Raw genomic sequence first — 27,895 nt, 5'->3', positions numbered from 1 at the left:
CTATTGTCCCCATTTTACAGAGGAGGAGACTGAGGCTCGGAGACGTTAAGTAACTTGCCAAGGTGACAGCGCTGGTTACGTGGAGGAGCCGAGGACCCAGCGAAGTGAGCAGGGCAGACATTCTCCATTTTATTGAGAGTCACAGCGAAGTCGGACGCCACAGACCCTAGTGACAATTTGCCTGGGAGTTTTCCAGATCCTCAAGCCTCGGGGACTCTGTCGCGCTGCCCCCAGCAGCTGCTTTCTGTTTGGCCGCAGGCTCCAGAAAACACCCTCAAAGAGACACCCGGATCTTCCATCACCTACGATGCAAATTCTACGGCTGGAAAGCACGAGGGTGGAAAGGAAAAAGTTGCGTTCTTTTTACCCCGCTCTGGATTGCACGGTGGAAACTCCGTCTCCACGGAAACGCACCTCCCGGCAGCGGTCGCCAGGGGCGGGGCTCAGGGCGGCTCCTCCCCGGGGCTGCAACTGTTCCCAGGCTGGGGCGATTGCCGTCACCCCTGAACTTCCCCGTTCCTCTTCTCGGCCGCCTCCTTTTCCGTTGTCCCTTCGCGCCCCAAACCACATCCTGGAGCGCACTCTCCAGCGTGGCTGGCAGCCGGGACGGTGCGCCGGGGCGCAGGCCCAAGAGTCGCGTGCGCGGCCCCTTGCACCATCCCCCCGGGCCCACCCCCGGGCCGCGCTGATTGGGCAGGTAGGGACTCTGCCCAGCGGAAAGTTTTGGGTGCCGGGAGGAAGTCTAACCTTTGGGAGACTCCAAGACAGCAGCTCCGAGGTCGGCGGGGGTCTGGGTGGCCATGGAGGAGCCCCCTGTGCGAGAAGAGGAAGAGGAGGAGGGAGAGGAGGACGAGGAGAGGGACGAGGTTGGGCCCGAGGGGGCGCTGGGCAAGAGCCCCTTCCAGCTGACCGCCGAGGACGTGTATGACATCTCCTACCTGTTGGGCCGCGAGCTTATGGCCCTGGGCAGCGACCCCCGGGTGACGCAGCTGCAGTTCAAAGTCGTCCGCGTCCTGGAGATGCTGGAGGCGCTGGTGAATGAGGGCAGCCTGGCGCTGGAGGAGCTGAAGATGGAGAGGGACCACCTCAGGAAGGAGGTGGAGGGGCTGCGGAGACAGAGCCCTCCGGCCAGCGGGGAGGTGAGTGTGGGAGCGAGGGTGCTGGGCCCACGGCGCCTGCGGGGCGTAGGAGGGCATCTACTGGCAGGGAGACGCCTTCCTTTTCTTTTCTCTTCTCTCTTCTCTTTTTTCTTTTTTTAAGAGATGGGATCTCGCTGTGTTGCCCAGGCTGGTCTCAAACTCCTGGCTCCAAGTGATCCCCCAGCCTCAGCCTCCTAGAGTGCTGGGTTTACAGGTGTGAGCCACCCTGCCTGGCCAGAATCTGTATTTCTAACGAGTTCGCAGTTAATGCTGATGCTATTGGCCCAGGGTCCACAGTTTGAGAACCTTTGACCTAGAGCAAGAAACACTTTTTTTTTTCTTTTGACACAGGGTCCTGCTCTATCTCCCAGGCTAGAGTGCAGTGGTGCAAACACGGCTCACTACAGCCTTGGCCTCCTAGGCTCAAGCAATTCTCCTGCCTTGCCCTTCCAAGTAGCTGGGAGTACAGGCATGTACCACCATGCCTGGCTAACTTTTTTGATGTTTTGTAGAGACGGGGGTCTCACCATTACCCAGGCTGGTCTCAAACTCCTGAGCTCAAGGAATCCTCCCACCTTGGCCTCCCAAAGTGCTGGGCTTGTGGATGTGAGCCACCACACTTGGACAAGAAACACATTTTACCTAAAGAGAAATTAGTGCGTATGACCACAAAAAGACATAGACAAGAAGATTCAGAGCAGCTTTAGTCTCAGCTGCCAAACTGGAAACAATCTAAATGCAACCCAATTGAGTTTTGAAATTGTGATATATGGAATACTATGCAACAGAGAAAAAGAACGGGGTGCTGATACACACAACAGTGTGAATGAATCTCACAGATGTAACACTGAGAGAAAGAAGCCAGGCACAAAAGAGAAACTACTGTAGATTTTTTTTTTTTTTTTGAGTCAGAATCTTGCTCTGTTGCTCAGACTGTAGTGCAGTGGCGTGACCTCGACTCACTGCAACCTCCACCTCCTGGGTTCAAGCGATTCTCCTGCCTCAGCCTCCTGAGCAGCTGGGATTGCAAGCGTGTGCCACCACGCCTGGCTAATTTTTTTTTTTTTCTTTTTTGGTAGAGACGGGGTTTCACCATGTTGGCCAGGCTGGTCTCAAACTCCTGGCCTCAAGTGACCCACCCACCTCAGCCTTCCAAAGTGCTGGGATTACAGGCCTGAGCCACAGCACCCAGCCCTACTGTACATTTAAATAAAATTCATGAACAGGCAAAATAATTTATAGTTATAGAAGGCAAACTGGTGGTGGGGGGAAAAGAAGGGAAATTGATAGAGAGCTAGAAATGTCCCATATCTTAATCAGGGTATGGATATAGGGATCTACACATACGTTAAAAATCATCTGGCTGGGTGCTGTGACTCACGCCTGTAATCCCAGCACTTTGGGAGGCCAAGGCGGGCAGATCACAAGGTCAGGAATTTGAGACCAGCCTGGACAACATGGTGAAACTCTATCTCTACTAAAACTACAGAAAAAAATTAGCCGGGCGTGGTGGCGGGTGCCTGTAATCCCAGCTACTCGGGAGGCTGAGGCCGGAGAATTGCTTGAAACCGGAAGGCAGAGGTTGCAGTGAGCTGAGATCGCGCCACTGCACTCCAGGTTGGGTGACAGAGCGAGATTTTGTCTCAAAAAAAAAAAAGTCTTTTTTGCGGGGACAGCTTTCTCTGTCATCCAGGCTGGAATACCGTGGTGTGATCACAGCTCACTGAGGCCTCAAACTCCTGGGCTCAAGCAGTCCTCCCACCTCAGCCTCTCAAGTAGCTAGGACTACAGGCACACACCAACCACCTGGCTAATTTTTGTATTTTTTGTAGAGATGGGGGTCTCACCATGTTGCCCAGGCTGGTCTCGAACTCCTGGGCTTAAGTGATACGCCCACCTCAGCCTCCCAAAGTGCTGGGATTACAGGCGTGAGCCACCATGCCCAGCCTAGTTTTTAAAATTCTTGTCGAAACTCATTAATTTTATGACCTACTGGCAGGTCTCCAGCCACAGTTAAAAAAGAAAAAAAAAAGAAAGCTGCTGTAAGTGGACGATGTCTTTTTTAATCCTCAGACTATTATTGTTTTACAAAACTGAGGCACAGAACAGTTAAGTAATTTACCTAAGGACTTCACGGCAAGTTAAGAGGTGAAGTCAGGATCTTAATTCAGAGATGCTAGTCCTAAATACTCCATCCTAAAATACAGACATTTGACCTTACTTGTACTAACATTTGATGAGTGACTGCAGTGACTGATGCTAGGCTCTGGGGCTATGGAGATAACGTAGACAAGGTCCCTGCCCTCAAGAAGCTCACATCTAGTGGGAGAGGTCAGACACACAGTCCTAGAACCAGAATACAAGTATACAAACCAGGCCAGGCGCGGTGGCTCACACCTGTAATCCCAACACTTTGGGAGGTCGAGGCAGGCAGATCGCTTGAGGCCAGGAGTTTGGGACCAGCCTGGGCAACCTGGTGAAACCCTGTCTCTACTAAAAATACAAAATTAGCTGGACCTGCTGGCACACGCTTGTAATCCAGCTACTCGGAGGCTGAGGCACAAGAATCACTTGAACCCGGGTGGCAGAGGATGCAGTGAGCCAAGATCATGCCACTGCACTCCAGCTGGGGCAACAGAGCAAGACTGTCTCAAAAACAAACAAACAAACACCAAGTATACAAACCAAGGCTGGGCGCAGTGGCTCACGCCTGTAATCCCAACACTTTGGGAGGCCAAGGCAGGTGGATCAGGAAGTCAAGAGATTGAGACCATCCTGGCCAACATACCCCGTGTCTACTAAAAATACAAAAATTAGCTGGGCACGGTGGCACGTGCCTGTAGTTCCAGCTACTCGGGAGGCTAAGGCAAGAGAATTGCTTGAACCCGGGAGGCAGAGGTTGCATTGAGCTGAGATCACGCTGCTGCATTCTAGCCTGGCAACAGAGCGAGACGACTTCGTCTCAAAAAAAAAAAAAAAAAAGTATACAAACCAAGAAGTAAGCCAGGAAAGAACAGGAACAGAGTCACTGAAATTCACAGGGAAGTGTGAAGTTTCCCTGTAGCTTCCCTGGTAACTTTTTTCTTCTTCTTCTTAATTATTATTATTATTTGCCTCATACCTTCTCTGACCCCTGGTAATTTATTTCACCTATTCCTAAGTGATAGTGACAATTGTATTTCTAGATAATATTCTACTTCAGTATCTGTCAAGTGACATGGTTAAGTGTGATGACTTGTAGCCTGGCTTTTGAGAGTCAAGGAAAGTTAACTGACTTGCGGGGGATTGCTCAGCCACATTCTGTGTTATTTTTGCCTCCCTCTCCGGGCACAAGGATATGGAGGAAGTCCCCATTATGAGCTGAGAACAGCGTGGTGTGCACAGGGGCTGGGTAGTTTCCCATATGGGGCAAAGTGGACAAGTTTCATCAGGCGGCAGATGAGATGGCATATTTTCTTCCCAAACCGCAGCCTTAAGAACAGGGATAGGGAAAATGCATGAATTAAGAAAATGAATGTTTAGTGCCACTAGACAGTTCACAAAAATATGCCTTGTTTTTTTTCTTTGTATGTTTTGAGACAGGGTCTCACTTTGTCACCCAGGCTGGCGTGCAGTGGTTTGAACACTGCTCACTGCAGCTTCAGCCTCCCTGGGCTCAGGTGATCCTCCCACCTCAGCCTCCCTAGTAGCTGAGACTATAAGCATGTGCTACTATGGCCACCTAATTTTTGTGTTTTTTCTAGAGATGAGGTTTCCCACGTTGTCCAAGCTGGTCTCAAACTCCTGGGCTCAAACGATCCACCCGCTCTAGCCTCCCAGAGTTCTGGGGTTACAGGCGTGAGCCACTATTCCTGACCCCTTTTTGGTTTTTTAAATTGTAGTAAAGCTGGGCGTGGTGGCTTATGCCTGTAATCCCAGCACTTTGGGAGGCCGAGGTGGGCGCAGGTCACCTGAGGTCAGAGTTCGAGACCAGCCTGGCCAACATGGTGAAACCCTGTTTCTACTAAAAATACAAAAAATTAGCTGGGCTTGGTGGCAGGCGCCTGTAATCCCAGCTACTAGGGAGGCTGAGGCAGAAGAATTGCTTAAACCTGGGAGACAGAGGTTGCAGTGAGCTGAGATCATGCCACTGCACTCCAGCCTGGGCAACAGAGCAAGACTCTGTCTCAAAAGAAAAAAATAAAATAAATTGTAGTAAAATACAGTAACATAAAATTTACCATCTTAAATTTTTTTTTTTTTTTGAGATGGAGTTTCGCTCTGTCGCCCAGGCTGGAGTGCAGTGGTGGGACCTCAGCTCACTGCAAGCTCCGTCTCCCAGGTTCACACCGTTCTCCTGCCTCAGCCTCCTGAGTAGCTGGGACTACAGGCGCCTGCCACCACGCCTGGCTAACTTTTTTGTATTTTTTTAGTAGAGACGGGGTTTCACCGCGTTAGCCAGGATGGTCTCTGTCTCCTGACCTGGTGATCCGCCTGCCTCGGCCTCCCAAAGTGCTGGGATAACAGGCGTGAGCCACCGCGCCCGGCCCATCTTAACTATTTTTAAGTGTACAGTTCATCTGCATGTCCATTCACACTGTTGTGCAGCCATCACCACCATCCGTCTCCAGAACTCTCTTCATCTTGCAAAACTGAAACTCTGACCTGTTAAGTAACAACGTCTCCTTCCCCTCCCCCGGCCCCCCAGTAACTACTTTTCTACTTTCTGTCCCTCTGAATCTACCTATTGTAGGTTGTTCATATCGTGAAATCATATATTTGTCTTAAGTGCCTGGCTTATTTCACTCAGCATAATGTCCTCAAGATTGATTCATGTTGTGGCACATGTCAGAATTTCCTTGCCTTTGAAGGCCGAATAATATTCTGTTGGAGGCATATACTATACTTTCTTTATCTATTCATTTGTTCATGGACACTTGGGTTACTGCTACTACCCCTTGGCTGCTGTAAATAGAGCTGCTGTGGTGAGAGGCTGAGGCGGGCGGATCACATGAAGCCAGGAGTTGAAGACCAGCCTGGACAACATGGCGAAACTCCATCTCTACTGAAAATACAAAGTTAGCCAGGCGTAGGCCGGGCGCGGTGGCTCACGCCTGTAATCCCAGCACTTTGGGAGGCCGAGGCAGGCAGATCACCAGAGGTCGGGAGTTTGAGACCAGCTTGGCCAACAAGGCAAAACCCCATCTCTAATAAAAATACAAAAATTAGCCGGGCGTGATGGCGGGCGCCTGTAATCCCAGTGACCCAGGCAGGAGAATCGCTTGAACCTGGGAGCCCGAAGTTGCAGGGAGCCAAGATTGTGCCATGGCACTCCAGCCTGGGCAACAGAGACTCCTTCTAAAAATATAATAATAATAATAATAATAATAATAATAATAATTTAATTATATAGAGTTGCTTGCAAAGGTTGCGTCTTTTCTTCCAGGTGAACCTGGGCCCAAACAAAATGGTGGTTGACCTGACAGATCCCAACCGACCCCGCTTCACTCTGCAGGAGCTAAGGGATGTGCTGCAGGAACGCAACAAACTCAAGTCGCAGCTCCTGGTGGTGCAGGAAGAGCTGCAGTGCTACAAGAGGTGGGCTCCACTGCCTGGAGGGTCCTGCACCCAGACCTGGCCCAGAATTCCTTGCTAGGTTACATATTTGTTTTTGTTTTGTTTTGTTTTTGTTTTTTTGAGACAGAGTCTCGCTCTGTCGCCCAGGCTGGAGTGCAGTGGTGCGATCTCGGCTCGCTGCAACCTCTGCCTCCCGGGTTCACGCCATTCTCCTGCCTCAGCCTCCCGAGTAGCTGGGACTACAGGCGCCCGCCACCGTGCCTGGCTAATTTTTTGTATTTTTAGTAGAAACGGGGTTTCACCGTGTTAGGCAGGATGGTCTAGATCTCCTGACCTCCTGATCTGCCCGCCTTGGCCTCCCAAAGTGCCGGGATTACAGGCATGAGCCACCGCGCCTGGCTTTTTTTTTTTTTTTTTTTTTTTTGAGGGTCTCACCCTGTCGCCCAGGCTGGAGTGCAGTGGTGCGATCTTGGCTCACTGCAACCTCTGTCTCATGGGTTCAAGCGATTCTCCCACCTCAGCCACCCAAGTAGCTGAGACCACAGGTGCATGCCACCATGCCCAGCTAATTTTCTTATTTTTTGTAGAGACAGGGTCTCGCCATGTTGCCCAGGTTAGTGTCAAACTCTTGGGCTCAAGTGATCCACCTGCCTCAGCCTCCCCAAAGTGCTGGGATTACAGGTGTGAGCCACCACACCTGGCCATTGGAAAGTTTTGATCAAGAGAATGACAAGAGGCCAGTCTCCATTAAAAATACAAAAATTAGCTGGGCATGGTGGCTCATGCCTATAGTCCCAGCTACTCGGGAGGCTGAGGCAGGAGAATCACTTGAACCTAGGAGGCAGAAGTTGCAATGAGCCGAGAGCACGCCTCTGCACTCCAGCCTAGGCGACAGAGCAAGACTGTGTCTCAAAAAAAAAAAACGAAACAAAACAAAATAAAAACGACTGGGGATGGTGGCACGTCTGTAATCCCAGCACCTTGGGAGGCCGAGGCGGGCAGATCACGAGGTCAGGAGTTCGAGACCAGCCTGGCCAACATAGTGAAACCCCATCTCTACTAAAAAATACAAAAATTAGCCAGGTGTGGTGGCGGGCGCCTGTAATCCCAGCTACTTGGGAGGCTGAGGCAGGAGAATCACTTGAAACCAGAAGGCGGAGGTTGCAGTGAGCCGAGATCGTGCCACTGCACTGCAGCCTGGGCGAAAGAGCAAAACTCTTTCTCAAAAACAAAACAAAACAAAAACAAAAACAAAAAGTCCTGGTGCAGTGTTATATCCCAGCACTTAGGGAGCCTGAAGCGGGAGGATCACTTGAGCCCAGGGATTCGAGGCCAGCCTGGGCAACATAGCAAGACCCTGTCTCTAAAAAGAAATTTAAAAAAAATAAGGAAAGTTAAAAAAGACTGCAGTGGTATCATATACAAAATAGATTGTAGGACAAGCAAGAGAGGCTATAAAAAAGCCGTTGCCATAATCACGTTGAGACTCGTAGCTATTTCCATTTGTGCTATTTCCCAAAATGTTTTCCTTTACTTAGGTATTTTTTGAAAAGGGGGCTCTGTAGTCAAATAATTCTGGGAAACACTGAGTTAAACGAAGCATGTTTTCTTATAGGTAGAGGAAGGAAAAACCAGGGGAATAAAAATGTCGTGTTGGCTAGTATTTATTGATACTCGCCATGTGCCAGGCACTCTGTCTGCTAAATGTATCCCAAGCATCATTTCAATTAGTGCTCACAGCAAGACTGTGAGTAGCAGTGATGTTATCACTATGCTGAGCTGAGGACCAGAGGAGAGGTGGGCACCTGCTTAAGCAGTGGTGGCAACAGTGGTGATGTGACCTCAGACGGTGTGACATCAGAGACTGTGCTTGTAATTAGCACGCCGCATTTAGATCATGAAAGCTTGGAATTAAGGACATACCCTGATCAAAAATGAAACAAAGCCCAAGTGATATGATTCTTTAAATGCCTTAAATGTAGCATCTTTCAGAGAGCAGCAATACAGCAGAAGCGTTGTAAGAAGCCACATTTATTGTCTCCCTTTTGCTGAGGTTGGAACCGTGTTCATGGAAAGACCTTTGTCTCATTTAGTAAGTAATTCAGGGCCGGGTGCGGTGGCTCACGCCTGTAATCCCAGCACTTTGGGAGGCCGAGGTGGGTGGATCACAAGGTCAGGAGATCGAGACCAGCCTGGCTAACACGGTGAAACCCCGTCTCTAATAAAAATACAAAAAATTAGCCAGGCGTGGTGGCGGGCGCCTGTAGTCCCAGCTACTTGGGAGGCTGAGGCAGGAGAATGGTGTGAACCTGGGAGGTGGAGCTTGCAGTGAGCTGACATCTCGCCACTGTACTCCAGCCTGGGCGGAAGAGCGAGACTCCATCTCAGAAAAAAAATAGAATAAAATAAGTAGTTCAGGCACAGGTAGTTAAAAAGAGAAACTGCCAAGCTGCTGCTGTCGTGAGCAGCTTGTTAGTGGGCAAAACCACACACTTTCTTTCTAGTTTTGAATTCTCAGAGAACAAGAGACGCACACTTTCCATCTGGCTCAGGCCAAGAGAGGCAGGATTCTGCTTCGTCTCTAGTGTTATATATTGTGGAGAAGCCAGCATGCCAGCTGAGATGTTCTCATAGCAACTGCATCCATTTGAAGGTCCAAACTCACACAGATAATATACTGATAATAAATTGATTACAGCTGATTGAGGTGGCTCACACCTGTAATCCCAGCACTTTGGGAGGCCGAGGCAGGCAGATTGCCTGAGGTCAGGAGTTTGAGATCAGCCTGGGCAACATGGTGAAACTCCGTCTCTATTAAAAATATAAAAATTATTAGCCAGGCGTGGTGACTCATACCTGTAGTCCCAGCTGTTCGGGAGGCTGAGGCAGGAGAATTGCTTGTACCTAGGAGGCGCAGGTTGCAGTGAGCTGAGATGTGTCACTGCACTCCAGCCTGGGTGACAGAGCGAGACTGTATCTCAAAAAAAAAAAAAAGTATAATTCCAGGGAAATATGGTAGGTTGCTTCCAAAGAGAGCCACAGCAGTATTTCCCACCCTGCATACCTTTTTCAATGAAACTTTGCCACTCCCTTCATCAAGAGGTGGATTCTGTTTTCCCTCTCTTTGCATGTAGGCTGGCTCTGTGACTTGCTTTGACTGTGAGAACAGGGTGGAAGTGACGCTGTTAGGCCTCTGGGGTTAAGGTGGTAAGAGGCCTTTCTTCTGTTTCTGTGCTCTTAGAATGCTTCCTTGAGACCAGCATTCTGTGAGGAAGCTCAAGGGGGAGTCCCATGGAGAGGTCATGTGAAGGAGAACCAGGGCGCACCTGCTGACAGCCCCAGCTGTGCACAGCCCTCCGCCAATGGCCCACTGAACGCAGCCAAGTGAGAAGCTCAGGCTAGCAGGTGGACCACAGAGCCAACCATAAGAAGCCAGGCACAGCAGTGTGCACCTGTAGTCTCAGTGCCTGTAGTCTCAGCTACTTGGGAGGCTGAGGCAGGAGGATCCCACGAGACTAGGAATTTGAGGCTTCAGTGGGCAGTGATTGCACCCGTGAATAGCAACTGCACTCCAGCCTGGGCAACACAGTGAGATCTGATCTAAAAAAAAAAAAAAAAAAAAAAAAAAAAAAAAGCCAATTATAAGAAAGAGTCGGCTGGCCGCGGTGGCTCATGCCTGTAATCCCAGCACTTTGGGAGGCCGAGGTGGGCAGATCACGAGGTCAGGAGATCGAGACCATCCTGGCTAACACAGTGAAACCCCGTCTCTACTAAAAATACAAAAAAATTAGCCAGGCGAGGTGGCGGGCGCCTGTAGTCCCAGCTACTCGGGAGGCTGAGGCAGGAGGATGGCGTGAGCCCCCGGGGGGGCAGAGCCTGCCGTGAGCCGAGATCGCGCCACTGCACTCCAGCCTAGGCGACAGCGAGACTCCATCTCAAAAAAAAAAAAAAAAAAGAAAGAGTCATCATTGGAGATCATGTCACCACTGTTTTTAGTCACCAAGTTTAACTTATGTAATAATAGATCATGGAAAAATGGAAATTTTAGATGATGCTTCTTGTTAAATCATTATTATAATAAGTATCTATAATAAAAATATCAGCTGGGCAGGTGGCTCACACCTGTAATCCCAACACTTTGGGAGGACAAAGTGGGTGGATCACCTGAGGTCAGGAGTTCAATCAACACCAGCCTGGCCAACATGGCAAAACTCCGTCAATACTAAAAATACAAAAATTAGCCGGGTGTGGTGGTACACACCTGTAATCCCAGCTACTGAAAAGGCTGAGGCACAAGAATCACTTGAACCCAGGAGGCGGAGGTTGCAATGAGCAGAGATTTTACCACTGCACTCCAGCCTGGGTGATAGAGTGAGACTCTGTCTCAAAAATAAAATAAAATTAGAATATAAATAATATAATATTTTATAATTACAAAAATTTAGGCCGGGTTTGGTGGCTCATGCCTGTAATCCCAACACTTTGGGAGTTTGGGACAGGAGGAACACTTGAGCCTAGGAGTTCAAGATGAGCCTGGGCAATGGATCAAGACCCTGTCTCAAAAAAAATTTTTTTTAATTATTGATAACAATATTAAGAAATGGCTGAGCACAGTGGCTCACGCCTGTAATCCCAGCACTTTGGGAGGCCGAGGCAGGCAGATTGCCTGAGGTCAGGAGTTTGAGACCAGTCTGGCCAACATGGTGAAATCTCATCTCTACTAAATATACAAAAAAATTAGCCAGGCATGGTGGCGTGCACCTGTAATCCCAGCTACTCGGGAGGCTGGGGCAGGGGAATTGCTTGAACCAGGGAGGTGGAGGTTGCAGTGAGCCAAGATCGCACCACTGTACTCCAGCCTGGGCGACAGCAAGACTCTGTCTCAAAAAAAAAAAAAAAAGTAGATATTAAGAGCCCACTCTTTGCAAAACTCTTTTATGAAGAAGGAGGGAGAAGTATGAATCCTGCCCTTTCACACTCACACTGAAAGAGGTATCTTCGTCAGCTCAAGGTGCTGTGAAATACATGGTGAGCCACTGAGCCTGGCCAGGAATTTTTATTAAAGACACACAATTCGGCCAGGCACGATGGCTCACACCTGTAATCCCAGCATTTTGGGAGGCTGAGGCAGGCAGATCACTTGACGTCAGGAGTTCAAAACCAGCGTGGCCAACATGGTGAAACCCCGTCTCTACTGAAAATACAAAAAAATTAGCCGAGTGTGGTGGTGGGCACCTGTAATCCCAGCTACTCGGGAGGCTGAGGCAGGAGAATCGCTTGAACCTGGGAAACGGAGGTTGCAGCGAGTTGAGATTGCACCATTGCACTCCAGCCTGGGCAACAATAGTGAAACTCCATCTCAAAAAAAAATAATAATAAGGCTGGGCGCAGTGGCTTATGCCTGTACAGCACTTTGGGAGGCAGAGGCGGGCAGATCATGAGGTCAGGAGATCGACACCATCCTGGCTAACACAGTGAAATCCTGTCTCTACTAAAAATACAAAAAATTAGCCAGGCGTGGTGGTGGACGCCTGTAGTCCCAGCTACTCGAGAGGCTGAGGCAGGAGAATGGCGTGAACCCAGGAGGCAGAGCTTGCAGTGAGCCAAGATAGCGCCACCACTCCAGCCTGGGTGACAGAGCTAGACTCTGTCTCAAAAAAATAAATAAATGAAAATTTTTAAAAATAAAATAAATAAAAATAATAAAATTAGAACACACAATTCAGTCCACAGCAAGGGGACAACACCACGGGGGTAAATTTACCAGTGGGCACTGCAACAAAACGCTTAAGTGGATGTAATGAGTTGTACTGTGCCGTAATTGAAATGTTTCATTTCGGTCAGTCTTCTTATGGTTGCAAGTGACAGAAGTCCGATTTAAACTAGCTTAAACACAAAAGGAAATTTTTTGGTAACATAATTGGGAAGGGGCTGGGTGTGGTGGCTCATGCCTGTAATCCCAACACTTTGGGAGGCCAAGGCGGGTGGATCACCTGAGGTCGGGAGTTTGAGACCAGCCTGACCAACATGGAGAAACCCTGTCTCTACTAAAAATACAAAATTAGCCAGGCGTGGTGGTGCACACCTGTAATCCCAGCTACTTGGGAGGCTGAGGCAGGAGAATCATTTGAACCCGGGAGGCAGAGGCTACGGTGAGCCGAGATCGTGCCACTGCACTCCAGTCTGGGCGACAGAGCAAGACTCTGTCTCAAAAAAAAAAAAAAAAAAAAAAAATCTAACTCTTATCAACATCTGACTTACAATTTATACTTTTATTTTACTTATTTCTTTATTGACTGTTTCCTTCTCCTACTGGAATATAAATTACGTGAGAGAATATATTTTGTCTATTTTGTTCAGAGACAAAACAGTTTAGAGACAAAATATTTATTAACCACAGTAGGTAGCTTAATAAATATTTGTTGAATGTTAAGCACTATGTATCATCTTAGATAATCTCTCAATCCTTTGAGGTAGGTACTATTATTAGACTCATTTTATAGGTTAGGAAACCAAGGCTTAAGTTAGAGAATTTATACACAATCATATTCCTAGAAAACTGAGAAGCTTGAAGCAGTAGCCAATACAATTAGGTAAGAGAAAGAAACAAGAGGGCCAGGCACGGTGGCTCACACCTGTAATCCCAGCACTTTGGGAGGCTGAGGCGGGCAGATCACTGGGTCAGGAGATTGAGACCATCCTGGCTAACACAGTGAAACCCTGTCTCTACTAAAAATACAAAAAATGAGCCGGGCGTGGTGGCGGGCGCCTATAGTCCCAGCTACTCGGGAGGCTGAGGCAAGAGAATGGCGGGAACCTGGGAGGCAGAGCTTGCAATGAGCCGAGATCGCGCCACTGCACTCCAGCCTGGGCAACAGAGCGAGAATCCGTCTCAAAAAAAAAAAAAGAAACGAGGCATCACATTGGAAAGGTAGAGGGAAGATTCTAATTTTAAACAGAATTTCTCTGACTCTAGTGCTTTCAACCATAATATTACCATCATCATCATCATCATCATCATCATTAAGACCCTTTATTTTCAGAGCTGCACAGATAAGAGGTCTGTAATAAAAGCCAGGCTCAGTGGTTCATGCCTGTAATCCCAGCACTTTGGGAGTCTGAGGCAGATGGATCACTAGAGGTCAAGAGTTTGAGACCAGCCTGGGCAACACGGTGAAGCCCATCTCTACTAAAAATACAAAGATTAGCCGAGCATGGTGGCAGGCGCCTGTAGTCCTAGCTATTCAGGAGGCAGAGGCAGGAGAATCACTTGAACCCAGGAGGCGGAGGTTGCAGTGAGCTGAGATGGCGCCACTGCACTCTAGCCTGGGCAACAGAGAAAGACTCCAACTCAAAAAAAAAACGGTCTGTAATATAATAATCCATTTATTTTTTGTCCCGTTTCCCAGTGGCCTGATTCCACCAAGAGAAGGCCCAGGAGGAAGAAGAGAAAAAGATACTGTGGTTACTAGGGCCAAAAATGCTGGCAGGAACAAGGAGGAGAAGACAATCATAAAAAAGCTGTAAGTGTCACCTTGCTGCCCCCCGGTCCCGCCAAATAATAACTCAAGGAAGTAGTCGGGGGCAAGAAGAGGCTGACCAGCTGCCCAGGGCAGGGAGGGCCTCTACTCTCCCGGTTGTGGTGCTGCAGCCCATGGGAAAACTCAATGCCAGTGTATTATAATGATATCTGCCAGGCAGTAGCCTAGGCACTTGGCATATATTAATACACCGAATCATCACAGTGACCCTGCAAGGTAGATACTATTTTACAGATGGAGAAATAGCTACTGAGAGGTAAGGTAATTTGCCCAAGGTCTCACAGAGGGTAAATAGTGAAGTCAGGAACCCAAGGAAGTCTGGCTTCTACACTCCACTGCCTCCCTGTGATGTTTGACCAGGCTGGGTGCAATGGCTCACACCTGTAATCTCAACAGTGATTACAGGAGGCTGAGGCAAGAGATTCATTTGAAGCCAGGAGTTTGAGACTAGCCTGGGCAACAAAGTGAGACCCCATGTCAATGAAAAAACATCGTTTTGTTTTTTGTTTTGAGACAAAGTCTCACTCTGTCGCCTAGGCTGGAGTGCAGTGGTGCAATCTCTGATCACTGCAACCTCTGCCTCCCAGGTTCAAGCAGTTCTCCTGCCTCAGCCTACTGAGTAGCTGGGATTACAGGCATGCGCCACCATGCCTGGCTAATTTTTGTATTTTTGGTAGAGATGGGGTTTCACCATGTTGGACAGGCTGGTCTTGAACTCCTCGTGACCAACCTGCCTCAGCCTCCCAAAGTGCTGGGATTACAGGCATGAGCCACTGCGCCTGGCCAATTTTTTTTTTTAATTAGCTGGTATCATTTGTCGGCCTTTTAGCTGAGATCAAGTGAAATTAGCTGGGCGTGGTGGCCTGCGCCTGTGGTCCCAGCTACTCAGGAGGATGAGACTGGAGGATTACTTAAGCCCAGGAGTTCAAGGCTGCAGTAAACTATTATCACTATTATCACGCTACTGCACTCCAGCCTGGGTAACAGAGCGTGACCCTATCTCAAAAAAAAAAAAAAGAGAAAGAAAGAAAGAAAACAAAAATGGTAATAGCGATGACCAGGCACGGTGGCTTACTCCTGTAATCCCAGCACTTTGGGAGGCTGAGGCGGGCAGATCACCTGAGGTCAGGAGTTCGAGACCAGCCTGGCCAACATGGCAAAACCTCGTCTCTACTAAAAATCCAAAAATTAGCCGGGCATGATGGCAGATGCCTGTAATCCCACCTATTCGGGAGGCTGAGGTAGGAGAATCGCTTGAGCCCGGGAGGTGGAGGTTGCAGTGAGCCGAGATTGTGCCACTGCACTCTAGCCTGGGCAACAGAGCGAGACTCAAAAAAAAAAAAAAAAAAAGGAATAACCCAGGCCTTCTTTCTCAGGGACAGGACCTTGAGGAGCTTGGAAGGGAGCAGGGGCAGAGGGCAAGGGGCAGGAGCACAGGGGAGAATACCTCTGGCCCAGCAGCAGCAGCAGCTCAGGAAAAAACCAAAGGAAGAGGCAGTCAGGCATGTAGCTTCCAGAGAGCAAAGTCATGGTTCTTCCTCTGGGGGCAGTGGTTCATGTGAGCTCAGTATGGTGGGCAGGGAAATAGCAGTTTTCTTCCCAATATTACTCAGAGGCTGTTGGGTTTAATTTGATGAGATGAAGTAGGACTGGGGAAAGGGAAAGATAATTCCCCATACCTTAAGATTCGCCATAGCTAAGCCAGGCGCAGTGGCTTACACCTGTAATCCCAGTACTTCCGAGGTGGGTGGATCATTTGAGGTCATGAGTTCGAGACCAGCCTGGCCAACATGGTGAAACCCTGACTCTATTAAAAAATACAAAAATGAGCTGGGTGGTAGTGGCGTTCGCCTTAATCTCAGCTACTCAGGAAGCTGAAGCAGGAGAATCACTTGAGCTTGGGAGGCGGAGGTTGAGGTGAGCTGAGATGGTGCCACTGCACTCCAGTCTGAGGGACAGAGTGAGACCCTGTCTCAAAAAAAAAAAAAAAAGATTTAACGTAGCTCCCACTTAGTGAGCATTTGCTGTGTGCCAGACACTGAGCTGAGTAAACATCTACTCAGGAGATCTGTTTTACAGACGGGCAAACTGAGAGTCAGAGGATCAATGACCTGCAAAGGTTACACAGCGGGTCAGTGGTGGTGGAACTCAGACCTGAAGCCGCATCTATTTACCTCCTAAGTGCATTCGCCCCTAATCTTGGGCTACATGGAATCTACGGCAGGGAAAACACCTTTCCAGAATGTTTCCTGCTGCACATGGTGATGCTCAGGAAATGGAATCAAGAGTCAAACTCGGCCGGGCGCAGTGGCTGACGCCTGTAAGCCCAGCACTTCGGGAGGCTGAGGTGGGAGGATCACCTGAGGTCAGGAGTTCGAGACCAGCCTAGCCAACATGGTGAAGCCCCGTCTCTACTAAAAATACAAAAATTAGCCGGGCATGGTGGCGGGTGCCTGTAATCCCGGCTACTCGGGAGGCTGAGGCAGGAGAATCGCCTGAGCCCAGGAGGCAGAGGTTGCAGTGAACTGAGATTGCACCACTGCACTCAAGCCTGGGCAACAAAACGAGACTGTCTCAAAAAAAATAAAAATAGGCCGGGCACAGTGGCTTACGCCTGTAATCCCAAGACTTTGGGAGGCCGAGGTGGGCGGATCACCAAGCCAAGAGATCAAGATCATCCTGGCCAACATGGTGAAACCCCGTCTCTGCCAGGCGCAGTGGCTCAGGCCTGTAATCCCAGCACTTTGGGAGGCTGAGGCGGGAGGATCACGAGGTCAGGAGATCAAGACCATCCTGGCTAACATGGTGAAACCACGTCTCTACTAAAAATACAAAAAAATTAGCCGGGCATGGTGGCAGGCTCCTTTAATCCCAGCTACTCAGGAGGCTGAGGCAGGAGAATGGCATGAACCCAGGAGGCGGATGTTGCAGTGAGCCAAGATCACACCACTGCACTCCAGCCTGGGCAACAGAGCAAGACTCTGTCTCAAAAAAAAAAAAAAAAGAAACCCCGTCTCTACTAAAAATACAAAAATTAGCCGGGTGTGGTGGCGTGTACCTATAGTCCCAGCTACTTGGGAGGCTGAGGCAGGAGAATCGCTTTAACCTGGGAGGCTGAGGCAGGAGAATCGCTTTAACCTGGGAGGCAGAGGTTGCAGTGAGCCAAGATCGCACCACTGCACTCCAGCCTGGGCGACAGAATGAGACTGTGTCTGAAAAAATAAATAGATAAAAATAAAAATTAAATAAATAAAAATACAAAATTAGCCATGGCCTCTGTAATTTCAGCTACTCGGGAGGCTGAAGTAGAATAATCACTTGAACGTGGGAGGAGGATATTGCAGTGAGCTGAGATCACACCCCTGCACTCCAGCCTGGGCAATAGAGCAAGACTCCATCTCAAAAAAAAAAAAAGAAAGAAAAAAGGGAGTCAATATCCTCTTGATAACCAGAATAGAACTGGAGCAACAGGCAGTTTCAGCCTGGCTGTGGGAAATGCCCAAGGACCTCTCCCTATCCCACGTGGGACCATTCCTCTTGAATGAGCCGTGTCCCAGCATTGGAACATGCTAGGCACTTTCCTCTGAATACTTCCCTCATGTCTGTGCACCAGGGTTGATCCCATAGTTCTTCGGATGCTGCCTCTTATACTAAGAGTGAGGTGCTTGTGTAAAATTCAGATTCTCAGAAATCAAGTCAGTAGGCCGGGCGCAGTAGCTCACGCCTGTAATCCCAGCACTTTGGGAGGCCGAGGCGGGCAGATCACAAGGTCAGGATATGGAGACCATCCTGGCTGACCATCCTGGCTAACACGGTGAAACCCCATCTCCACTAAAAATACAAAAAATTAGCCGGGCGTGGTAGTGGGCGCCTGTATTCCCAGCTACTCGGGAGGCTGAGGCAGGAGAATGGTGTGAACCCAGCAGGCAGAGCTTGCAGTGAGCCGAGATCGTGCCACTGCACTCCAGCCTGAGTGACAGAGCGAGACTCCGTCTCAAAAAAAAAAAAAAAAGCCGGGCGCAGTGGGTCACACCTATAATCTCAGCACTTTTGGAGGCTGAGGTGGGCAGATCACAAGGTCAGAAGATTGAGACCATCCTGGCCAACATGGTGAAACCCCAAGCCTGTAGTCCCAGCTACTCAAGAGGCTGAGGCAGGAGAATTGCTTGAACCCGGGAGGCAGAGGTTGTAGTGAGCTGAGATTGCGCCACTGCACTCCAGCCTAGCAACAGAGCAAGACTCTGTCTCAAAAAAAAAAAAAGAAAGAAAGAAAGAAAAAGAAAAAGAAATCAAGTCAGTGGTTCTTGGATGAAGCTCAGAAATCTGGATTTTTTTCACAAGTTCCTTGGACCACACTGATATGTGCCCTCTTAGTTGCCAGGTGTCAGGACAGTAGGCTGCAGCTTTCCTGTACTCCATTCATTCAACAAATATTTACTGAGGGTCTGCCATGTGCCAGGCACTGTTGTAGGTGCTGAAGATACAGCAGTGAACAGACCCTAAAGTCTCTGGCTCATGGACCTTACATTCTAGTAGAGGGAGTCAGAGAGTGAACAGGTAAAGAAATATATTAACAGGACAATTTCAGATAGCTATATGTGCTATGATCACAAATAAGGGGACAGAACGGGAGAGAGAGGACTACTTTAGATTTGGGTTATCTTTTATCACAGCAGTGGGAAAAAAAACACAAGAAAATAGAGTTGGGAAGTCCTGGAAGGCTTCTGTGAGGAGGTGACATTCAAACTGATCACTGAAGTACAATAAAGACCGGAAGGAAGAGCATTCCAGGACAGGAGCAGTGGCTCATGCCTGTAATCCCAGCACTTTGGGAGGCCAAGGCCAGAGGATCGCTTGAGCCCAAGAGTTTGAGACTAGCCTGGGCAACATAGAGAGCTTTTTTGTAGAGACCTCATCTCTACAAAAAAGAATAAAATTAGCCAGGTATGTGCCTGTAGTTCCAGCTACTTGGGAGGATCTCTTGAGCCCAAGAGGTCCAGGCTACAGTAGGCCATGGTCACACCACTACACTCCAGCCTGGATGACAGAGCAAGATCCCGTCTCCCACCAAAACAAAAGAGCATTCCTGGTAGACGGAACAGTAAGTGTAAGAGCTTCAGGCTACAGAAATTCCCAGAACAGGCCAGGCACAGTGGCTCACGCCTGTAATCCCAGCACTTTGGGAGGCCAAAGCGGGCAGATCACCTGAGGTCCAGAGTTCGAGACGAACCTGGCCAACATGGAGAAACCCCATCTCTACTAAAAATACAAAATTAGCTGGGCGTGGTGGCGCATGCCTGTAATCCCAGCTACTCAGGAGGATGAGGCAGGAGAATTGCTTGAACTCTGGTAGGCGGAGGTTGCCGTGAGCCGAGATCGTGCCATTGCACTTGAGCCTGGGCAACCAGAGTGAAACTCTGTCTCAAAAAAAAAAAGAAATTTTCAGAACAGAAGACCATGGTGACTGGAACAGGGAAGAGAATGGAGGCGGGATTGGAGAGGTGGGAGGGGCTGGGTCACCCAGGGCCACGTGGATTCTTTCTGGTGCTGACTGTGGGTTTTATTCTAGGTACATTGGGAAGAGACATTGGATGGTTTTAAGCTGGAGAGTAACATGACCGTATTTACGTACAAAAAGCTCACTCTGGTTGCCTTGTGGAGAAGGGTTGGGAGACAGGGTCAAAGTAAGGCCAATGGGGGTGTTTCTTTTTCCCTTTTTTTTTTTTTTTTGATATGGGGTCTCACTCTGTCACCCAGGCTGGTGTGCGGTAGCTTGATCTCAGCTCACTGCAACCTCCGCCTCCCAGGTTCAAGCGATCCTCCCACCTCAGCCTCCCGAGTAGCTGGGACCACAGGTGTTCACCATCACGCCCAGCTAATTTTTGTATTTTTGGTAAAGATGGGGTTTCTCCACGTTTCTCAGGCTGGTCTGGAACTCCTGAGCTCAAGCAATCCGCCCGCCTCAGCCTCCCAATGTGCTAGGATTACGGGTGTAAGCCACTGCACCCAGCCTAATGGAAGTGTTTCTTCCACAAGGAAGGGTCTTCTGAGGTAAGATAATGAAAGAGCACCTCCACCCAGGTGTCCGAAGTGAAGGTGTTCATTTAGGACTTTCATTGGCTGTCTTGTTGTAAATCAGGCTTCCAGAAGGCATCAACTACTGGTTTCTTTCAGCGTCCTTCTACGGGAGCTTAGGACACCTAATTAGAGTTTGAGCCTAATAGAGCAAAAGTGAAATGTGTGTTCTGTGCATGAGCTAGCCTGAGGACATGTGGCTAGTGGCTAATGAGCGTGAGGCCACCCTTTCAGGGTCAGATAAACTTAATGAGCTACTAGAATCAATGAGTGAATGAATGAACGAATGAATGTGTTTTTTTGGTTTTGTTTTTGTTTTTGAGACAGAGTCTCAATCTGTCACCCAGGCTGGAGTGCAGTGGCGCCATCTCGGCTCACTGCAAGCTCCGCCTCCCGGGTTTATGCCATTCTTCTGCCTCAGCCTCCCGAGGCAGCTGGGACTACAGGCGCCCACCACCACACCCGGCTAATTTTTTGTATTTTTAGTAGAGACGGGGTTTCACCGTGTGAGCCAGGATGGTCTCGATCTCCTGACCTCATGATCCGCCTGCCTCCGTCTCCCAAAGTGCTGGGATTACAGGCGTGAGCCACCGCACCCGGGTTTTTTGGGTTTTTTTTGCTTTTTCTTTTTTTTTTGAGATAGTGTCTTGCTCTGTCGCCCAGGCTGGAGTGCAGTGGCGCAATCTCGGCTCACTGCAACCTCTGCCTCCCGGGTTCAAGCGATTCTCCTGCCTCAGCTTCCTGAGTAGCTGGGATTACAGGTGTATGCCACCACGCCTGGTTAATTTTTTTTTTTTTTTAGAGATGGGGTCTCACTATGCTGCCCAGGCATGTCTGAGACTCCTGGGATCAAGTGATCCTCATCCTCTTGCCTCAGCTTCCCAAAATCATAGGATTACAGGCGTGAGCCACAATGCCTGGCCTGGACATATTTTTGAGTCAACAGCTGCAAGAGCTACTTAGAAATTTTACGGGGGTTGCTGCGCCCCTTGCTTTGTTCCTTCTGCTTACCTTGAACCCTCTCTCTCTCCACACCAGGTTCTTTTTTCGATCGGGGAAACAGACCTAGATCCAAGGCCACAAGTAAGGCTATGGCTCTGATTCTAGAAGACAACCTTCCAAGATGCCTGGCAAAACCACCTCCCTGTGCCACACAGACACACTAGGCCTGTGTATTTATTTCCCCTTCAAAGCAGACTGAGGAGGAGACAAGGTTCTCTTGGCATCACTTTCTCCCTGGCTGCGGAACTAGACACCCTTGAAGATTTGGCCTGGGCCAGTGAGACTGAAATCAAGAAAAACAGAAGGGATGTGCAGGGTTGGGGGGTCCACTTCCTGCTCCCACGTCAATCCCCAGGGCCTCCAGCGTGCAGACGCGTGTCCTACTCATCTGCTCCCACGGATGACCCTGGTCTTCAATGGTTAGCAGAAGGGAGAAAAGAAAGCAGGAAAATGTGCTATTGAGATTCCAGTGGTGACTTCACTGATATTTAGTGAATATTTGATTTAGCCAACATGCCTTTCTTTATGTGATTTTGTATTAAAGTAAAATGATTTTTATACTTTCTATAGCTTATCTAGAGTGGTCTCTTAGTTACGATGGTACACATGGTATATGTGTGTATATGTCACATATCTACATTTCATTGTATAATGAATCAATTGCATTCATTCAGTCTAAGCGATGCACGATTATCTGGTGTCACTATGAAGGGAAAGATTGCTGCAAACTAAAATGTTAAGAAGCTATCGATTTTAGGACTCATCCTGATTTCAGAGGTGTTAAGATGTGAACAAAATGCATTTAGGAATCAATGAAACAGAGAGCGGGTGTCTGCACTTCGCAAAGGAACTAATGAGGCTGCCGCAACCATTCCGTGAGCCTGTCTTCTTAGTAAATAACAGTGGCTTACTCAATGTGTTTCGCGTGCTCTGTGGATTATCTCATTTGTTCCTCATAACCTGGGGAGATGGGGACCGGTACCGGTGCACCAGTTTATAGATTTTTTTTTTTTTTTTTTTTTGAGACGGAGTCTCTCGCTCTGTCGCCCAGTCTGGAGTGCAGTGGCGCGATCTCGGCTCACTACAAGCTCTGCTGCCTACGTTCATGCCATTCTCTTGCCTCAGCCTCCTGAGTAGCTGGGACTACAGGCACTTGCCACCACACTTGTCTAATTTTTTTGTATTTTTAGTAGAGACAGGGTTTCGCCGTGTTAGCCAGGATGGTCTCGATCTCCTGACCTCGTGATCCACCCGCCTCGGCCTCCCAAAGTGCTGGTGAGAGGTGACAGCGTGCTGGCAGTCCTCACAGCCCTCGCTCGCTCTCGGCGCCTCCTCTGCCTGAGCTCCCACTTTGGCGGCACTTGAGGAGCCCTTCAGCCCACCGCTGCACTGTGGGAGCCCCTTTCTGGGCTGGCCAAGGCCGGAGCCCGCTCCCTCAGCTTGCAGGGAGGTGTGGAGGGAGAGGCGCGAGCGGGAACCGGGGCTGCGCGGGGCGCTTGCGGGCCAGCTGGAGTTCCGGGTGGGCGTGGGCTTGGCGGGGCCCGCACTCGGAGCAGCCGGCGGGCCCTGCCGGCCCCGGGCAATGAGGGGCTTAGCACCCGGGCCAGCGGCTGCTGAGGGTGTGCTGGGTCCCCCAGCATTGCCAGCCCACAGGTGCTGCGCTCGATTTCTCGCCGGGCCTTAGCTGCCTTCCCGTGGGGCAGGGCTCGGGACCTGCAGCCCGCCATGCCTGAGCCTCCCACCCCCTCCGTGGGCTCCTGTGTGGCCCAAGCCTCCTCCACGAGCCCCACCCCCTGCTCCATGGTGCCCAGTCCCATCAACGACCCAAGGGTTGAGGAGTGCGGGCACACGGCACGGGACTGGCAGGCAGCTCCATCTGCAGCCCGGTGCGGGATCCACTGGGTGAAGCCAGCTGGGCTCCTGAGTCTGGTGGGGACGTGGAGAACCTTTGTGTCTAGCTTAGGGGTTGTAAATACACCAATCGGCACTCTGTATCTAGCTCAAGGTTTGTGAACACACCAATCAGCACCCTGTGTCTAGCTCAGGGTTTGTGAATGCACCAATCGACATTCTGTATCTAGCTACTCTGGTGGGGCCTTGGAGAACCTTTGTGTCCACACTCTGTATCTAGCTAATCTGGTGGGGACGTGGAGAACCTTTGTGTCTAGCTCAGGGATTGTAAACGCACCAATCAGCGCCCTGTCAAAACAGACCACTAGGCTCTACCAATCAGCAGGATGTGGGTGGGGCCAGATAAGAGAATAAAAGCAGGCTGCCCGAGGCAGCAGTGGCAACCCGCTCGGGTTCCTTTCCACATTGTGGAAGCTTTGTTGTTTTGCTCTTTGCAATAAATCTTACTACTGCTTACTCTTTGGGTCCACACTGCCTTTATGAGCTGTAATATTCACCCCGAAGGTCTGCAGCTTCACTCCTGAAGCTAGGGAGACCAGGAGCCCACCGGGAGGAACGAACAACTCCAGACGCGCCGCCTTAAGAGCTGTAACACTCACCACGAAGGTCTGCAGCTTCACTCCTGAGCCAGCGAGACCACGAACCCACCAGAAGGAAGAAACTCCAAACACATCTGAACATCAGAAGGAACAAACTCTGGACACGCCACCTTTAAGAACTGTAACACTCACCGCGAGGGTCCGCGGCTTCATTCTTGAAGTCAGTGAGACCAAGAACCCACCAATTCCGGACACACTGGGATTACAGGCGTGAGCCACCGCACCCGGCTTTTTTTTGGGGGGGTGGGGTGGAGACGGAGTCTTGCTCTATCGCCCAGGCTGGAGTGCAGTGGCACCATCTGGGTTCACTGCAGTCTCCGCCTCCCAGATTCAAGCGATGCTCCTGCCTCAGCCTCCCGACTAGCTGGGACTATAGGTATATGCTACCACACTGGGTTAATTTTTGTATTTTTGTAGAGACGGGGTTTCACCATATTGGCCAGGCTGGTCTCGAACTCCTGACCTCATGATCCGCCCGCCTCGGCCTCCCAAAGTGCTGGGATTACAGGCGTAAGTCACCGTGCCCGGCCAGTTTATAGGTTTAGAAACTGAAACTCTGGCTGTGGAGCTCGGAAGCAGCTTGCCCAGGAGGCAAATGCAGGCCTGATTCCAAGGCCCAGGCGTGGAGCTGCCAAGCTCTATGGGTCCAGAGTCACTGGCAAGTCCTAATAATAGTAATAATTTAATGTATGCCTCGCCTGCATCATTCTAAGTACCTTTCCGATGCTGTCTCACATACTTTTGTGGGATGGGTATCACTATTGTCCTTGGGGTCCTCCCAAGGAGGTTAAGGCATAATGGGTGAAAAGTCTTGTCCAAGGTCCTCAGCTGAAAGTGGTAGAAGCAGGACTTGAGCCCAGATACAAAGTCCACACCCAGGCTTCAACCACTCTGCCTTCCAGGAAGAGCTGGCAGTGTTTAAGAGTCTAGTCCAGAACACTGTCTCAACAGCATCGTTAGATCAGGGCTCCTAATCCCTAGAACCCTGTGTAACACTGCAACCCTGGCCAGGCATAGTGGTTCAAGCCTGTAATTCCAGCACTTTTGGAGACCAAGGTGAGAGGATCGCTTGAGCCCAGGAGTTCGAGACCAGCCTAGGCAACATAGTAAGAACCTATCTTTACAAAAAATAAAAAATTAGCCAGGCATGGTGGTGAGCACCTGTAGTCCCAGCTCCTGGGGAGGCTGAGGCGGGAAGATTAATTGAGCCCGGGAGTTTGAGGCTGCAGTGAGCTATGATCACACCACTGCACTCCAGCCTGGGTGACAGAGTGAGACCCTGTCTCCAAATATATAAATGCTCCCCTGCCTCCCTGTGGGGATAGATAGGGTAAGAGAACCCACTCAGAAAGAAAGGTTAAGATGGCCTGGGTAGCTGTGGTACCCCAGGAGACTAAAAAAAGTTACGGTGAGAAATGCTTGGACTGCAACTCTTGGTAAAATCTGATGCTGGCAGGTGGGCATTTTGGAAAATAAGTCCTGGGGGTGATTCTCCTAGAGATGGGCCTAGCTTGACCACAGGTAACAGAGCTGTGACGTCAGCTGAGCTCTGGCGGTTCTCACACTGCAGGATTCCAACTACAAACCTAGACCGGGGAGGAACAGGCTTAGAAGTAGGTTTTCGCCGGGTGCAGTGGCTCATGCTTGTAATCCTAGCACTTTGGGAGGCCGAGGTGGGTGGATCACAAGGTCAGGAGTTCGAGACCAGCCTGGCCAAGAAGGTGAAACCCTGTCTCTACTAAAAATACAAAAATTAGCTATTCAGGAGGCCAAGGCAGGGGAATTGCTTGAACCTGGATGGCAGAGGTTGCAGTGAGCTGAGTTCATGCCACTGCACTCCAGCCTGGGCGACAGAATGAGACTCCGTCTCAAAAAAAAAAAAAAAAAAAAGGTTTTCAAGCCAAGTCTCAGAAGGCACAGGAAGTGGTTGCTGTAGCAATCATCTTTTATTTTATTTATTTGAGACAGAGTCTCGCTCTGTCGCCCAGGCCGGAGTGCAGTGGCAGGATCTCAGCTCCTGACCTCATAATCCGCCTGCCTCGCCCTCCCAAAGTGGTGGGATTACAGGTATGAGCCACCGTGCCTGGCCAGCAGTCATCTTTTACAATGAACAAATAGGGCTGGGCGCGGTGGCTCACATCTGTAATCCTAGCACTTTGGGAGATGGGCAGATCACGAGGTCAGGAGACCAGCCTGGCCAACATGGTGAAACCTCGTCTCTACTAAAAATACAAAAATTAGCTGGGTGTGGTGATGCACGCCTGTAATCCTAGCTACTCAGGAGGTTGAGGCAGGAGAATCGCTTGAACCGGGGAGGTGGAGGTTTCAGTGAGCTGAGATTGCGCCACTCCAGCCTGGGCGACAGACAGACCAAGACTCCATCTCAAAAAAAATAAAAAATAAAAAAAAAAATAAGTCAGGCACAGTGGCTCATGCATGCCTGTAATCACAGCCCTGTGGGAGGGTGAGGCATGAGGATCGCTTGAGGCCAGGAGTTTGAGACTAGCTTGGGCAACATAGTGAGACCCTATCTCTACAAAAAGTAAAATGAACAAATAAATATAGCAACTACATATCAGAACTTGGAGGCACTTATTAGCTATTAGTCCTGAGTACTTGTAAACACTGAATAGAAGCTAGCCAAATTTTTAATTCTAATAATAGCTAATACTGATTACTGAAGGCTGTCTATGTGCAAGGCACTGTTCCAAGTGTTGGTTTTTTTTTTTTTTTTTTGTATTAACTCATTAAATCCTCACAATCACCCTGTACAAGTATTATTACTGTCTCCATGTTACAGGGAGGGAAACTGACGCACAAGGAGACTACGTACCTGCCCAAGTTACACAGCAGTGGATTGGAAGCAGAGGTTCTGTTCCAGCAGCCACATGTCCCCTCCAAGGTGAGGCTATAATACTGATGCCTGAATCTTTGGGGGAGGAGGCAAGTCAAGTGGGCAGAGATTATCCCTATTTGAGACAAGTTTCAGAGAGGGGAAGTGACTTGACCAATGTCACATGGCTGACAAACACTTAAAACTGATGCTGGAACTGGATCTTTTGCATCTAAGCCAAGGGCTCTACTCACTGTTCCAATCTACCACCAGTGCCCAAGCATGGAGGGGACAGGGATCTGGGCTGGTTATAGGGACTTCCAGCCCAAGACAGGTGCAGTGATGATTCAGAGCCTCCTGAGAATCATCAAGTCTAGTAAATCATAAGTCACAATGACAATTACATCAGCTAAAGTTTATGATGCTTACTATGTGCCATTGTTCTAAGGCTCAAAATGCATTAACTTTTAAGCTGGGCGTGGTGGCTCATGCCTGTAATCCCAGCATTTTGGGAGGCCGAGGCGGGTGGATCATTAAGGTCAGGAGTTTGAGACCAGCCTGGCCAACATGGTGAAACCCTGTCTCTACTGTTGCCGGGTGCAGTGGCTCACACCTGTAATCCTAGCAGTTTGGGAGGCCAAGGCGGGCAGATCACTTGAGGTCAGGAGTTCGAAACCAGCCTGGTCAACATGGTGAAAGACCGTCTCTACTAAAAATACAAAAAAATTAGCTGGGTGTGTTGGCTGGCGCCTGTAATCCCAGCTACTTGGGAGGCTGAGGCAGAATTGCTTGAACCTGGGAGGTAGAGGTTGCAGTGAGCCCAGATCATGCCACTGCACTCCCACCTGGGCAACAGAGTGAAATTCCATCTCAAAAAAAAAAAAAAAAGGCCAGGTGTGGTGGTGCATGCCTGTAATCCCAGCTATTCAGGTAGCCGAGGTACAAGAATTGCTTGAACCAAGGAGGTGGAGGTTGGAGGTTGCAGTGAGCTGAGACTGCCCCACTGAACTCCAGCCTAGGTAACAGAGACTGTCTCAAAAAAAAAAAAAAAAAAGCATTAACTTTTAATCTTCACATACCCTATGGTCCCCAGTATACAGATGAGGAAACAAAAGAGCTCAGAGTTCTGAGAAACACGCTCAAAATCACGTCAGTAAGCTTTTCTGGTTCCCCAGGAGGATGCTTACCAAAGCTTAGACACATGCTGGTGTGACAGTCAAATTGTAAAAACAGAAAGAC

General features: G+C 49.5%; 2 protein-coding genes across 4 annotated transcripts in view; one reads left to right on the top strand and one right to left on the bottom strand.

The window, feature by feature from the left end:
• SNRNP35 (small nuclear ribonucleoprotein U11/U12 subunit 35) overlaps nt 1–27,005 on the bottom strand; it is a 53,614-nt gene extending 26,609 nt beyond the window's left edge. For both annotated transcript variants that reach the window (XM_055096326.2, XM_055096327.2), the window contains exon 1: nt 26,657–27,005. The gene's annotated coding sequence lies outside the window, so the exon portion shown is untranslated. The remainder of the gene's footprint in view (nt 1–26,656) is intronic.
• On the top strand, nt 331–21,878 carry RILPL2 (Rab interacting lysosomal protein like 2). Of its 2 annotated transcripts, XM_003812103.7 has the most exons (4): nt 333–1,139; nt 6,565–6,716; nt 14,105–14,218; nt 21,350–21,878. In XM_003812103.7, exons 1-4 carry the CDS (start codon nt 801–803, stop codon nt 21,378–21,380), a joined length of 636 nt encoding a protein of 211 aa, XP_003812151.1. In that variant the 5' UTR covers nt 333–800; the 3' UTR covers nt 21,381–21,878. The 2 variants fall into 2 exon arrangements, with proteins under 2 accessions (XP_008962739.1, XP_003812151.1); XM_008964491.6 differs by lacking the exon at nt 14,105–14,218 and having other exon boundaries at nt 331–1,139.
• Nucleotides 27,006–27,895: the final 890 nt, after the last annotated feature.

The sequence above is a fragment of the Pan paniscus genome, chromosome 10 (assembly GCF_029289425.2).
Source record: "Pan paniscus chromosome 10, NHGRI_mPanPan1-v2.0_pri, whole genome shotgun sequence".
Taxonomy (NCBI): domain Eukaryota; kingdom Metazoa; phylum Chordata; class Mammalia; order Primates; family Hominidae; genus Pan; species Pan paniscus.
Note: the sequence above shows the minus strand (reverse complement) of the source record. Positions and strands in the feature narration are given on the sequence as shown.

Bases quoted from the DNA above. Each gene is read 5' to 3' on its own strand.
- RILPL2 (XM_003812103.7), top strand. From the start codon at position 801: ATGGAGGAGCCCCCTGTGCGAGAAGAGGAAGAGGAGGAGGGAGAGGAG. The intron at 6,717-14,104 runs GTGGGCTCCACT...CCCGTTTCCCAG, and splicing joins GAGCTGCAGTGCTACAAGAG to TGGCCTGATTCCACCAAGAG. The intron at 14,219-21,349 runs GTAAGTGTCACC...TCTCCACACCAG, and splicing joins AAGACAATCATAAAAAAGCT to GTTCTTTTTTCGATCGGGGA.